Source organism: Bos grunniens, chromosome 1 (genome assembly GCF_055505025.1).
Source record: "Bos grunniens cultivar Pamir isolate PY7600 chromosome 1, Bosgru_T2T1.0, whole genome shotgun sequence".
Taxonomy (NCBI): Eukaryota; Metazoa; Chordata; class Mammalia; order Artiodactyla; family Bovidae; genus Bos; species Bos grunniens.
The window spans coordinates 30477435-30491455 of NC_141165.1; the positions used below are offsets into that span (position 1 = coordinate 30477435).

Here is a 14021-nt window from a genome sequence, read left to right on the forward strand (position 1 = left end):
AAGATATTCTTCTATCCCTTTTCCATTTGTGAAAGACATAATTCCTTGCTTTGATAAACAAAGTGAGGAAACAAGAGAAATACCAGAATTTTGTTATCCATTTACTCCTTTAATGCATTTGCAAGCTGTTTAAACTCTCTGATGGACTATAATGCATCATTTCAAACAATAAGGTGTGTGCTACATTCCTTCATTCATAATTTTTATTTGCTGATAAAACAGAGGCGGTGCTCTATTTCTGTTCTCTAAAAACAAAACAAAACAAACCCCCACCTCCTGCCCAAACTTCCACTTAAATTTTTTCACGCTGTCCCAGGTCTCAGAGCACAGCACTCTTCAGCTCCACCTCGTGTAGGAAAACAACGACTGCACCCTCAGCGCTGGCCAAAGGGAGCAACCGTGCAGTGGAAAAGATGAAAAGTCAGGAACATTATCTAGGCATCAACCCTAAACGAAGAATTGATTTCCTGTACAGCCTGAGTGTTTGAGAAAAAGCAGATCTTAACAGCTGATAGGAACTTCAGGAAAACATATGTATTGGTTTCACTGATAAATTCAATTAAAGCTGGAGAAAACTATACTGAACTTACTTAACACTGGCAAACTTTGGATGAAATCCCCATTGACCTAAGATTCCTAGTTGACTCCTTCAAAAGAGCCAAGTCAGGGCGTTCTCCGAGCAGCGGTATGTAGTACATCAAACACCTTCACGAAAAACTTCAGCGGACTATCTTTTAAGTCACGTCACAGAGCCCAGAGGAGAACGCCTGGAAACGGTTTGCGGAGAGAGGGGTGAGGTCCCCTTCTCGGTGAAGGCGACTTAGCTGACTGGAGTAGTTTCCGCGCTCTCCTCGTCCCGCGCCGCAGCAGGCAAAGAAGCGAGGGGACCCCGGGTCCCGGTCGCCCGCAGCATCTCCCCAGAGTCCTCCTTCTGAGAAACCTGTGGGTCAGGGACGCTCATCTTTTGCTTGTCATTATAAACCTGCTTCTTATTAAGCTCTCATGACTTTTTTTTTTTTAAGTTGCTTTGCACAGTTTTCGCTCCCTCCGGCCAGGGATAAGGGAACTCAGAGCGTCCCGGAGCCCTGCCGGGTACCGCGGGGAGGGGCGGGAGTGGGGGCGGGGCAAGGGCGGGGCGTCTTCGCCGCGTCCGGCTGCGCCCAGCCGCGGGCGGGAGGCGGTGGCGGCGGTGGCGGCGGGGCCTGAACAGCGCGGGGATTGGCTGCGGAGGGCGGAGACGTCAGGCTCCCGCGGCCGGAGCGGCGGCCCCGGCTCGGCGCGGCGCAGCGCAGTCTGCTTGAGCGCTCACCGCAGCGAGAAGGTTTCCTCTGCCGTCGCGCCTTCCGCCGCCGCCGCCGGGCTTCGCCGCTAGTGCCGGGACGCGCCTCCGGGCTCCTCGCCGCTTCCACCCCCGCGGCCGCCGCTCCTCTCGCCGTCGGCACACACACCATGACGAAGACAGACAAGAAGTCCTTCAACCAGAGCCTGGCCGAGTGGAAGCTCTTCATCTACAACCGGACAACCGGAGAGTTCCTGGGGCGCACCGCCAAGAGCTGGGGTGAGCGGGCGACGGTTGGGCACCCGGGCCGGCCGCGGTCTGGGGGGACGCCGGGTGGGGTCGGGTGGGAAGGGAAGGCGGGAGGCGGCTCCCCGCGTGGGGGCCCCAGGAGCCACCGCCGCCCGCAGCGGTCTTCGTCTTGGCCGCCAGACTGGAACGCGAGCGGCAGCGGCGGCAGAGGAGTAGCGTGGCCCCATTCATTTCTCGCGGGGCTGGCGGGCGGGCTTGGCGGCGGGGCCCGCTGGCAGCCCCCGCCGGGCCGCGTCGGTTCCTTCCTCCCGGCCGGGAGCGGGCGCACGTGCTGCCGGGGCCTGAGGCGCCGGAAGCCGGGGACCGCTGCCCGGAGCCCGGAGCGCGTGGGGGCCGAGCGCCCGGCCTCCTTTGTACGGAGCGCGCCGGCCCCGAGAGGCCCTGGCGGAGGCGGCCGGCGGCGCCGAGCGGTTCGGGGAAGCTAGACCCTGCCCCACGCCCGGGGAGAGGAAATTTCCACTCCCGCCGCTATCTTGTGACTCGTCCACGCTGCCACCCCAGCCGGTCGGAAGAGTGTGAACTAGTGTTCAGTGTGTGGGCTGCACGACTGTGTTAAGCACACAAGTACACGATACCCGAAAATGCAGTTGAATTTGTCCAGAGAAAAGACCCTTAAAAAGGTTGCTTCCTTCCTAATTCCTTTTTAGTGACACAGGTTTTCTTCCTTACCAACGTACTTTATTAGGGGAAAGTAAATTCGGTCTGAAAGTCACGGTTTGTTTTTTTGTTTGTTTTTACCCTGTGCCTTCAAAACGTGTGATGGTTGTATTTGCTAGCAGTTTTCCTCTGCATGGGTTCTTTGTTTTAAAAGAAATATTTAAACCATCCGCCAGTGTGGTGCTGCTTTCGAGTGCCTCTTTTTTTTGGAAAAACTGTTAACGTCTGAATAAGGACTCGTGCTCCCCCCGACTAGCGCTTCCCTCCTTTAAACTTAAGTAAACCAATTTTTTTTCTTTTGAAAAATATTTTGTTAGTTGGTCATGACAGACTTTTCTGCGTGAGAGTATTTCTAGACTGGAGAACTATTTGAGCACGACACTTTGAAAAGAAGCATCAAGAGAGTGAATTAGCTTTGACTTAGGAAATAAACTGTTGCTGCTACTTGAAATCGGCTCTTCTAGAATAGAAAGGCGGCTTAAAGCCCTATTACAAGTTGCAAGGGGGCCTTGGAGGGTTTTTTTTTTTTTAGCCCAAACCCTGCTTCAGAGATGAGGAAAATGAGCCCCAGAGAGGTTGTGATTTTGTTTGTGTAAAATTATATATTCCACAGAACCAAGAAAAGAACCCAGTTGTCCTTTAATCCTAGTCCAGCGGTTGTATTATTTTACAGATGCCTTGCCTTACTGCATGGTAATCACGATTTTTATTCAAATGGCTGTCTATGGGGAACCCACTAGTGTGATGAGGAAATAGATCTTGCATTTAGAATTAAGTGGAGGGGGGGCTGTAAACAGTTATTTTTGTTTTTAGAGTGTACTTTTTGCTGAAGAAATATTTGAGTGGTGAAGAGGGATGAATTTGTGTAGACTACCTTTCTCAGTTCCAGTACTAAGTGTCTTCGCTTTGTTAGAATGACATTTTTTTTTTGAATGACGTTTCTTAATGCAGGGTGTGCTCTTTAACCTTTGTATTACATGCTGTTGGGATAGAGATTTTATTTGGTATCAGAGAATGGGATTATGTAAGGGCAGTGGAAGGAGTACAGGTGAAGTTGGCATTAGCTTTAGAAGAATGAAGGCAATACTCTTTATTTTCAAAATGGAAATTGTCAGCAAAGAGTAAATTTCTGCATTTATTGTAATAATAGTAAGGCAACACTGAATGGGATAAATAGGTGAGAACTGTCCATAATCCTATCCCAGCAGGCATAAGGACACTCCAAGGAGATGTTGGGGAGTGGTGCCTGTAGGCAGGAATCAGCGCTGTGTACCCTCAAGCATGGGGTCCACCTGGAGAAAGCGTATCCTCTGGCCTTTCTTTATCAGAAAGGTAGTGTATGAGTGAGTTGCCTGATCTCATTACCCCTGTTAGACACTCAGTAGTGCCGACTCTTTGCAACCCCATGTAGTGGAGCCCATTGGGCTCCTCTGTCCATGGAATTCTCCAGGCAAGGATACCAGAGTGGGTAGCCATTCCTTTCTCCAGGGGATCTTCCCAACTGGAGAAGTCCACTATCCACTTCCCAGTGGAGAAGTGGACTATAGTCCACACTATGTATTTCAGTACATGTGTGGGCAGACTTAATGCATATAATGTTATTAATTTTTTAACAGATCATACAGTAAATTATGCTTTATAATCTTTTGAGTATATTGTGGGCCTCTTCCTGTGTTATTAAATAAAGATTTATATCATTTTTAATAGCTGTTCCATTGTATAGTTACATGTTTGTTTTTTTTAGTTTAACATGTATGTTATGTATACATGGGAGATACCTATGGTAATAGAAGTAATTCTTCATTTTTTTTAAACTAGTGCATATTTTATGTACTGGGCCCTCCTCCCCCCATTCCTTTATCCTTGTGCATTTTTGTAAATTGATTTCCTTGAAATATGTTTCTACTGGTGGAATTTCTGGGTTGCGGATAATCTGTGTACCTTTTATATTCTGAAAGTGTGTTATAGTTTTTTTTCTTTTTAAACCTCATTTGTGCAGATGTTTTGTTTTGCTTTTGAAATTAATGAGGGAGGGGATTATTACATCTTTTTTTGACCTGGGTAGATTTGCTGGGCTGCTGGCATATAGAGACAACCTTTCTCTACCTCAAGGGTTCTGTAAAGACATTCATTTAAGATGTTTTCTGGTTTTATCTTTTACATTCAAGTCTTCAGCACATTTGTCCCAAGTGAGGTTCCTTTCTAAGTGCACTGTATATTAATATTTAAGAAGCAGTCTTGCCCTTTACATTTGGGATAAAGTGAAAATACCTCATGATCCATGTCATTGCCGTCTTTAAAACAGCTGTGTGAGGATTTTGACTAGGTTCTTATATATTTGGCTAATGTGTTTCACTTGGTTTCAGCAGTTTCAGAATGTTTATATACATGTACTTTATTCCATTTTCACGGCTTTCTAATGTATACCGTGTAGGTGATCAAAGTGTTCCTAAGAGCTGATATGCAGGCTGAACGTAAGGGCAAGTCAGGAATAGTGAAAGTATTAGTCGCTCAGTTGTGTCCAGCTCTTTGCGAGCCCATGGACTGTAGACCACCAGACTCCTCTGTCCATGGAATTCTACAGGCAAGAACACTGGAGTGAGTGACCATTCTCTTCTCCAAGGGATCTTCCCCAACCAGGGATGGAACCTGGATCTCCTGCATTGCAAGCAGATTCTTTACCATCTGAGCTACCAGGGAAACCCATGACATGATGTCATTTAATGACATCTGCCTGTAGGCTTCTTTGGCCTTCGTTATCTTAAGGTTATCTCTCAGTAGATGCTTTAATGATAATCTTAAACTCAAGGTACTGATTCCAAGCAGGATCAGGATTCTGGACTGAAACTACTAACATCTACATTTTGTTCATATGCTTCTCTTTCATTGTAGGCCCACGAATTGCAGTTTTTTTCCATCACCTGCTCCCATTCTGGGTCATGCCTCAGTAAATGCTCTGCTTTGGAGATCAGGCTCCATCCCAGTCTTGTGTATTTGACTGTAAGGGAGAAGGCAAGTGTGTTTATTTTCCCAGTTTTGTAAGGTATTCTTTCTCTGGTGGAATGTTGTATCAAAGAAACTTTACAAAAATTTGCACTGTTGGAAAAGTAACAGGCCTTGCCTTACCCTGTGGGCTGACTGTAAATGAAGGTCACGTGGTGGGTGTGGCAGCAGCAACTGCTGAGGCTAACTGAGCCATCACCTGGCAGGAGGCAGCACTTCCTGGGTTGATGGAGGGAGGGGGAAGTGTGTGTATTGTAGTCCAGATACCTGTAATAATAGTGTGGTGCGGAGAAGGCCCTGGCACCCCACTCCAGTACTCTTGCCTGGAAACTCCCATGGATGGAGGAGCCTGGTAGGCTGCAGTCCATGGGGTCGCTAAGAGTCGGGCACGACTGAGCGACTTGACTTTCACTTCACTTTCATGCATTGGAGAAGGAAATGGCAACCCACTCCAGTGTTCTTGCCTGGAGAATCCCAGGGAAGGGGGAGCCTGGTGGGCTGCAGTCTATGGGGTCGCACAGAGTCAGACATGACTGAAGCGACTTAGCAGCAGCAGCAGCAGCAGCCTGTGCGGTCACTAAGTCGTGTCTGAGTCTGCGATCCCAAGGACTGTAGCCCACCAGGCTATGTGATGACAATAGTATGTGCTTTACTGTGTTACAGAGCAGCCTCCCCTCACCCCCAAAATAATTTGATTTCTTTGAAATTGACTTTGAATTTGCAGCTTTAGAATTAGTTGTATTAAAAGCAGCTAAAAAAAATCCTTCTGTCCTTAGTAACATCTTCACTGTGGTGTATCATCATATTTAAAGACCATTTAACGCTTTTATTTTCCAAGCAATTTTATTACAGTGTGCCAAAGTACTTGGCAGGACAACTGTATGAAAAGGGGGAAAAAAGTCACGTGTACAATAATTTTTAAAAGTGAAGGTTACTCTTGGGGGATATCTATTCCCCTTCCCCTTTATAGACTTCTAACGTTTCCATTAAGATGAAGCCTCTACTAAGCTAGCATTTTTTAAAAAGAAATTGTGTCATAAAAGAACAAAATTTACTTTGGAAGATAAATTCATTATTTTCTAATTAGGCATTCATTACATTGATTTTGAAGTAAAATCTGTCATTTTTGACTACATAGAATAACCATTGTTAACATTTTCTTATGTATAAAGTTTTTTCAAATGTATAAATAAGTGAAAATGTACAGTTAGCTACCTGGTTTTATCACTTAAAATTTAAGGGGAGTGTTTTTTATTCCTCTACCTCTTTCTTAGAGGTTGATGTGTTGGGGGTATCTTGGCACTTTCTATCACCTCTGTGGGGACCATCCACACACACTGCTAGAACTTAGGTTTCTGGTGACTTTAGGTATCGTTTCTGTGTTGGGGCTTACAAACTGCATTTCTGGTCCCTAAGGCTTTTTTGCATTCTTATAACCTGTCGGAATCTTTAAAGATGGCCTGTCGAAAATCTTTATGGGCTGTTTCACAGCCACCTCTTCATGTAAATCTCTGTTGCCCTCCGACTCCTTAGCATCACGTGCAGACTATTTGCAGACTTGGCATATTTCTCTCTTGTCATCTACTGTTCTACGTAGTTCTCTCCCATCACTTTTGGGCCTGTTTCCTAGATTCTGAACCCCTTCTTCCTTCACCTTGACCTAGTTACTCAGATGTCAGCTTTGACAGCCTGATCTCTGGTAAACATTTTTGAATCATTTTTTGCTTTGAGACTGTGTCAAGTCCTCCAGTGTATCCAGTGACACCTTTTTCTAGTGGAGCATTTATGCTTTCATAATGCATTTGTTAGGCTGAAGGCTTCTTATTCACATCTTACTCTGGAATTCCCTAACACCTAACCTATTGCTTGCACTTGGTGGGAATGTAGTAAAAGTTGGTTGAATGAAAGAGCAGTATTGTGAAATGTTCCCAGTCTAATTAAATGTAATTAGTCTTCTGCAACACTTTTTAGTGTCTTTGGTTTTGGTATGTCATTGCATAAAGATTTACCCGATATTTGAGCATTTTCCTTTTTTTTTTCTGCCACACTTGGATTTCATAGTTTAGTGTTCAGAAAAAGTTTCCATTTAACTTTCTCATGGGAGACTCGGCTGAGTTTGACATGCCTACGTCGTGCATCTGATTAGAATAACAGAACCAGGGTTATTATCCCGTCTCCTGCGTCCTGTTTTATTGCTCTCTTTAAGGCTTCTTATGGCTCTTATGAGAACTTCATAGAGGCTTTTTCTTTTTAAACTTATCTGCTCTCAGATTTAATGAGGGTTTATTTAATAGTGTCTTCCTCTCCCTATACATGCTATTTAACCAGTAATAGTTTTGAAAAGAATTCTCTGACTTAACAACCTCCCCGGGGAGCCTGGTGGGCTTCCGTCTATGGGGTCGCACAGAGTCGGACAGGACTGAAGCAACTTAGTAACAGCAACAACCTCCCCATATCTGTTTACTGAGCCATTGGTAGAGCTGGTGCTTAAGTACAACTTACTCCTAGTATTTTGCTGATGCCATGCTAAGGAACAGACCCTTGTCCACCAAGTGAGGTAGTTTTCTTTTGGCAGTTTCTGGCCTGTTGTCACTGTTGTCAGTGTCTGGCCCCTAAAAAGTGGTCCTTCCTCCCACTCCATACTTCTCTAACCAGTCTTTTTCTGATTCTCTTGGTTCCTAAAGTATGTTTCCCAGGCACTGTGTTAGGCTTTGTTTTCTCTTCATTTTCTTCATCTCAAAACAACTGCAAAAATGACTGACAGATTTTACTTCTTGGTTAATATCTCTCAGATTCCAGTTGCTTCTTGCATATCCCATAAATCTGAGAGTGAGGCTTAGACAGCTCCACTACCTTATTCATCAGCTGATAAACAGCTCTTTCCCCTTCTTCCATTGGAGTTCTGAGTTACTTCTCTGTTTGCAATTCTTGAAGACTGTCACTAGGCATAGTCCTACTTCCGTAACATTTTTAGAATCTCTTGGTGACCCACAGCTCATTACCACTGCTGCAGTTAATCCAGGAATGAATTTTCTCTGACCTTCTCGCCACTCACTCACCTCACCCACCCTGAAGTATCTTGTGAACAGGCACTTTCAGAGGAAGCCCAGGGGGCTTGTTTTTCCTGGCATTCTTAATGCTAACCACCTGTTGCAAATTGCATAGTCCTTAACATTCCCACCAATCCTGCCCCACTTTTTAAGGATCTGGTAGTGTCTTTTCTTGTAAATTCTCTGATGAAAAAAACTTGAAGGATCAGATGAAGATCTTTTTGTAACTTTCTTTCAAAATTGTTCCAAGTTTAAATGGGGCCATTGGCTTTCCAACCTTTATCTGCTGCTGAAAAAACAGTGTAGTGCTGTTGACTGGGGAAGGTAGGCTCTTACCTTCTGGTGCAGTCCCAGAAAGATCCTGGGCATCAGTTAGAATTATTGTGTACAACCTCCCTGTTTCAGATTGATTTTTAAGGCTGCAGCTTTGATCAAGGTACTCCCCATACCCCAGAAGTATTTGGATCCCCACTGCTTTCAGATTTAAATCAGTTCCAGATAGCCTGGTGTTCCAGGTGTATTACATGTTGGCTTAGAACTATATTTCCAACCTTATATAATCTGTCATTGTATTCCAACCTTATATAATCTGTCATTGTATACCGTACACCCCACATACCACTGTGTCATAGCCAAATGGCTATATCTAAGGCCCCTTGGCCTGGAGTGCCCTGCTCATTCCCTCTCCGTGCCATTCACTGCATCGTAAATTCTCCCCTGATTCCTGCATTGAGGGCCAGCTCTGCCACAAGCCTTCTCTGACTTGCCCAGGTGAAAAGGATACCACATTTATCATCTGTGACACCTAAAAACTTTGTGCCCTGGATCAGAGTTGTTTATATGTTGCTTCTAACCGGATGTTCTCACAGAGCAGGACTTGCAGGTGCATGTATAGCCCTGCAGCATCCAGCACATAGGAAACACTTAACTGCTTTTCTGATAAATTGTCATTTAGTCAGTGTCCACTTGTGATTCACCTGTTCGTTGTGCTGAATGAAGTTGAGAGTATTATGGATTAATTGACATAGCTCCATACTGTGAAAGTCTTGTTTGTGGAGAAACTTGTTCATAATTCCCCTCAGCTCACCATGATTCTTTCTATTCCACTAAATTTCTAGTTCATTTTGAGTTTCCAGATAGGGCATTATAGTCAAAGTGAGCCTATGGGCATATGCATTTTTACTTGATAAGTTTAGAAGTTTACCAGTACACTGAGGTAGACCTGCATTAGAATTCTACATCTCTAAATTAAGACGCTTACTCCTTGGAAGGAAAGTTATGACCAACCTAGATAGCATATTGAAAAGCAGAGACATTACTTTGCCAACAAAGGTTCGTCTAGTCAAGGCTATGGTTTTTCCTGTGGTCATGTATGGATGTGAGAGTTGGACTGTGAAGAAGGCTGAGCACTGAAGAATTGATGCTTTTGAACTGTGGTGTCAGAGAAGACTCTTGAGAGTCCCTTGGACTGCAAGGAGATACAACCAGTCCATTCTGAAGGAGATCAGCCCTGGGATTTCTTTGGAAGGAATGATGCTAAAGCTGAAACTCCAGTCCTTTGGCCACCTCATGTGAAGAGCTGACTCACTGGAAAAGACTCTGATGCTGGGAGGAACTGGGGGCAGGAGGAGAAGGGGACGACAGAGGATGAGATGGCTGGATGGCATCACTGACTCGATGGACGTGAGTCTGAGTGAACTCCGGGAGTTGGTGATGGACAGGGAGGCCTGGTGTGCTGTGATTCATGTGGTCGCAAAGAGTCGGACATGACTGAGCGACTGATCTGATCTGATCTGAAGCTTAGATAAGTCATTTAAAAAAATCCTTTGGTCTCAGTTTCTTCTTTAAGGGAAGAGTTGCGTGAGATAGTTTCAGGTGTCACTTTGGAATGAAAAACAAAGCCTTTTGAACTGGCAGCTGTAAACTTTTTCTTCAAAGGACCAGGTAATATTTTAGGCTCTGCCAGCCAGGCAGTGTCTGTTGCAGCTACTCACCTCTGCTATTAGTAGCTTGAAATGGCCTTAAACAATATGTAAACTAGTGGCCTAACTGTGTTTCAGTATTTTATTTACAAAAACAGGCAGCAGCTGAGATTTGCTGAGCTGCGCTTTAGAAGTTTGTGGTCAGTATAGGCTAATCCAAGAAAACTGAATGAGGTCTTAAATGTGAGAACTCTTGGCTTTGTTCTTTTCGTGTAACAAAAGTCACCTCATTATTTGAATTTTTACGGTGAGTAGTCAGTAAGTCCACTGCCATCCTCAGTTTCTTCCCTGAGTAATCACTGCTACCTGTAATACTTTTTAAAACATATGTGGCATATCCCCTTTGGATAAAAGTCTGACAGTTTCCTATAAAAGTAAATATACACGTACCCCATGCCCCAGCAGTTCTAGATATTTACCCAAGAGAAATGAAAACATATGTCCACAGAAATACATGAAAATATTCATAGTAGCTTCAAACTGGAAATAGCCCAGGTGTTCAGTAGAATGGATAAACAAACCAGTGTCCACATAGTGGACTACTACTCAACAGTCCAAAAAAAAAGAACAAACTACAGATAATGGAAAACCTGAGTGAATCCCACTATTAGGCTAGGCAGAAAATAAGCTTTACTGATGAGAATGTACTATATCATTTCATTTCTTTGAAATTCTAAATCAAGCGGTACTTACCTATGCTGGAAAAAAGCCCAGAACAGTGCTTGCCTCTAGGATGGGCCTGGGGATTGACTGGGAAGGAGCATGAGAGAACTTTATAGGGTGATGACAGTGTTGTGTATCTTGATAGCAGTTTGTATCATAGAGGTGAATGCATTTGTCAAAAATCCATGTCATAGTACTTTGTAGAGTCATATATTTCACTGAATGTAATTTTTCCCTCAGTTTTAGTTAATATGCATATTGAAGTGTTCAGGGGTAAAGTGTACAAACATCTGCAACTTGAAATGCATAAAAAAAAGATGGTAATTATTGAATAGATAGATGAATATAGTAGATTGTCTACTTATGTAGAATCTGGGTGAGGTTTATACATGTTCACTTAATTCTTTTAAAAATTTTACTTGTTTAAATAAATATTATTACAAATTTAACAATCTTTTATACACTGTTCCTGACCAGTTATCCCAAAGTATATTGAATAACCCATCATTTCCTCACTGATTTGAAATGCCAACGTTTTTACATGCATTTTACATGGATCCTTTCTTGGATATTGCGTTTTGTTACTAATCTATATCTTTGTTCCTTTGTCATTATCACACTATAATATGTAAGCTCTACGTAAGCATTTGTAAAATAAAATATAATGTGTGAGACTTGTGTAACTACTGGCTGTTCAGTTTTGGTGTCTGGAGAGTTCTAGCCTTATAAATATTTAGGTAACGTATGGAGCATCCAAAAGAGATAGCTTATGTATAAAAAATCTATTTCTTGAAAATTGGGAGAACTAACTAAAACCATTTGGATGTGATATCTCTTTTAAGAATAGAGCTCTGTTTATTGTTTTGTAAAAACTTCTGATTTGCAAATGTTTATTTTCTCACAAAATCATATATTTCATTTATTCTCAAGTTTTTGGGGGCTTCCCTGGTGGTGCAGAGGTTAAAGCATCTGCCTACAATGTGGGAGACCTGGGTTCGATCCCTGGGTCAGGAAGATCCCCTGGAGAAGGAAATGGCAACCCACTCCAGTATTCTTGCCTGGAGAATCCCATGGACAGCGGAGCTTGGTGGGCTACAGTCCACGGGTCGCAAAGAGTTGGACACGACTGAACGACTTCACTTTCTTTCACTTTCTTTACTAGTTGGAAACTGGTTTTATTGATCAAATTAAATGCATTTGTTTCAATTAACTTGTGATACTATCTTAAATCTCTCTTACTTTCCCTTGAATTTATTTTAGTCTTGAATTTAAAACCTGACATTTTTGGTTAGTCTTGGGGTTTTTGTGAATTCATATAAAGCTATGGATTTTCCTTTGTGTTCTGCTTCGGCTGCATTATTGTTTTGTATTTTGAATATTTCATGTTTTGTTGTCTTTTTAATTCAAAGGTTATGTAGAAGTCCACTTTGTAAATTTTTGTTATACTTTGTTGCATTTGGTACTTTATTGGATTAGTTTTTTCCTCAAATATTTGGTAATTATTGGTTCTCTGCACCTCCTGTTTGTATTTAGACTTTCCTGTCACAGCATTCAGGGATGAGGCAGAAGTACCCAAGAACTGGTCGAGGTATAGAGATTCCCTCTACTCCTTAAGGTTTTTACCAACCCATCCAATACCTTGGCCAGTTTTTGAATCCCAGCCTGCCCCCACTCCCCCTGCCCCATGCTCCCTGCTCCTGCTAAAGAGTAGCTGGTGCTGCTACTGTTGGTAGTTGATGGGTACTAAGGTGGGGGTGTGTGTGTGTGTGTGTGTGTGTGTAGTTGCTGGGCACCGGGTGTGTGTGTGTGTGTGTGTGTGTGTGTGTGTATGTGTGTGTGTGTGTGTTGGGGGGAGGCACAAAGTTATACTCACCTGGCTGCTCCTGCTGCGGAGTCATCTAATCTGTGGCCCAGAGCGCCCTCCTGTTCTCCATTTTGGTGAGCCAACTTGCTTTTTTCTAGGAGTCCTTCTCTGATGAAATCCTTTCCTTCCTCTTCCTGTTAGAGACAGTTAATTCTTTCTCTATGTTTATATGTCTGTTGCTTGTAACTGGACTCTTGGAGAACAGGAACAGATACCTTATTCCATGTAAATTTTTGTCACCTGAAGTAACACAGAATGCTTGCATGATGCACTTCAGAGAAGAGGAGTTTTGATTGCAAAAGGTTGATTGCTTGAGGCTCCCAGGGAGAGCAGACCAGGTAAGGTGCCACATGGAGAGGTACTGGTCTGGATATTTCTCTTATTGGTAAGTTAATCTTAGGCAAGTTATTTAATCTTGTTTAATATGTTTTATACTACCATATTTTTTAAAATAAATATATAAAATTTGAGTGTATATGTATATACACACATGTATTTTTAATAATATAAATAGTTCGAAGGCAAAAGAAGAACGGGCAGCACAGGATGAGATGGGTTAGATCGCATCACTGATTCAATGAACATGAATTTGAGAAAGCTCCAGGAAATACTGGAAGACAGTGGAAGAGCCTGGTGTGCTGCAGTCCATGGGGTCACAAAGAGTCTGACCGGACTTAGCGACCTAACAACAGCAATGTGCTGATTAGTCAGTGAGGAACAAATGATTTTTAAACAAGTGGTCCTGGGACAGCAGGATATCGATATGCAAAACAATGTAACTGAATTCTTTCTTTGCTGTTGTTCAGTCACAGTGGTTTTGGAGCCCAAGAAAAGAAAATCTCTCACTGCTTCCACTTCCCCCACCCCCCAAGCCTGTTTTATTTGTCATGAAATGGAAATGATAAGACCAGATGCCATGAACTTAGTTTTTTGAATGTTGAATTTTAAGCCAGCTTTTTCACTCTCCCATTTTCATCCTCATCAGTAAGGATTGATTCCTTATTCCTTCCATTCCTCTTCACTTCCTTCTCTTAGAGTGGTAATATCTGAGGTTGTTGATATTTTCTCCTGGCGATCTTGATTCCAGCTTGTGCTTCTTCCAGCCTCGCATTTTGCATGATGCACTCTTCATATAAGTTAAATAAACAGGGTGACAGTATACAGCTTAGATGTACTCCTTGATGTACTTCCCACTTTGGAACCAGTCTGTTGTT

General features: G+C 43.2%; 1 protein-coding gene across 3 annotated transcripts in view; it reads left to right on the plus strand.

Moving 5' to 3' along the window:
• The first annotated feature begins 1288 nt into the window (after positions 1 to 1288).
• Positions 1289 to 14021, plus strand: part of ATP1B3 (ATPase Na+/K+ transporting subunit beta 3) — a 36428-nt gene continuing 23695 nt past the window's right edge. For all 3 annotated transcript variants that reach the window (XM_086380526.1, XM_086380692.1, XM_086380603.1), the window contains exon 1: positions 1289 to 1558. In XM_086380526.1, coding sequence (XP_086236652.1) covers positions 1450 to 1558 — 109 coding nt within the window. In that variant the 5' untranslated portion in view covers positions 1289 to 1449. The remainder of the gene's footprint in view (positions 1559 to 14021) is intronic.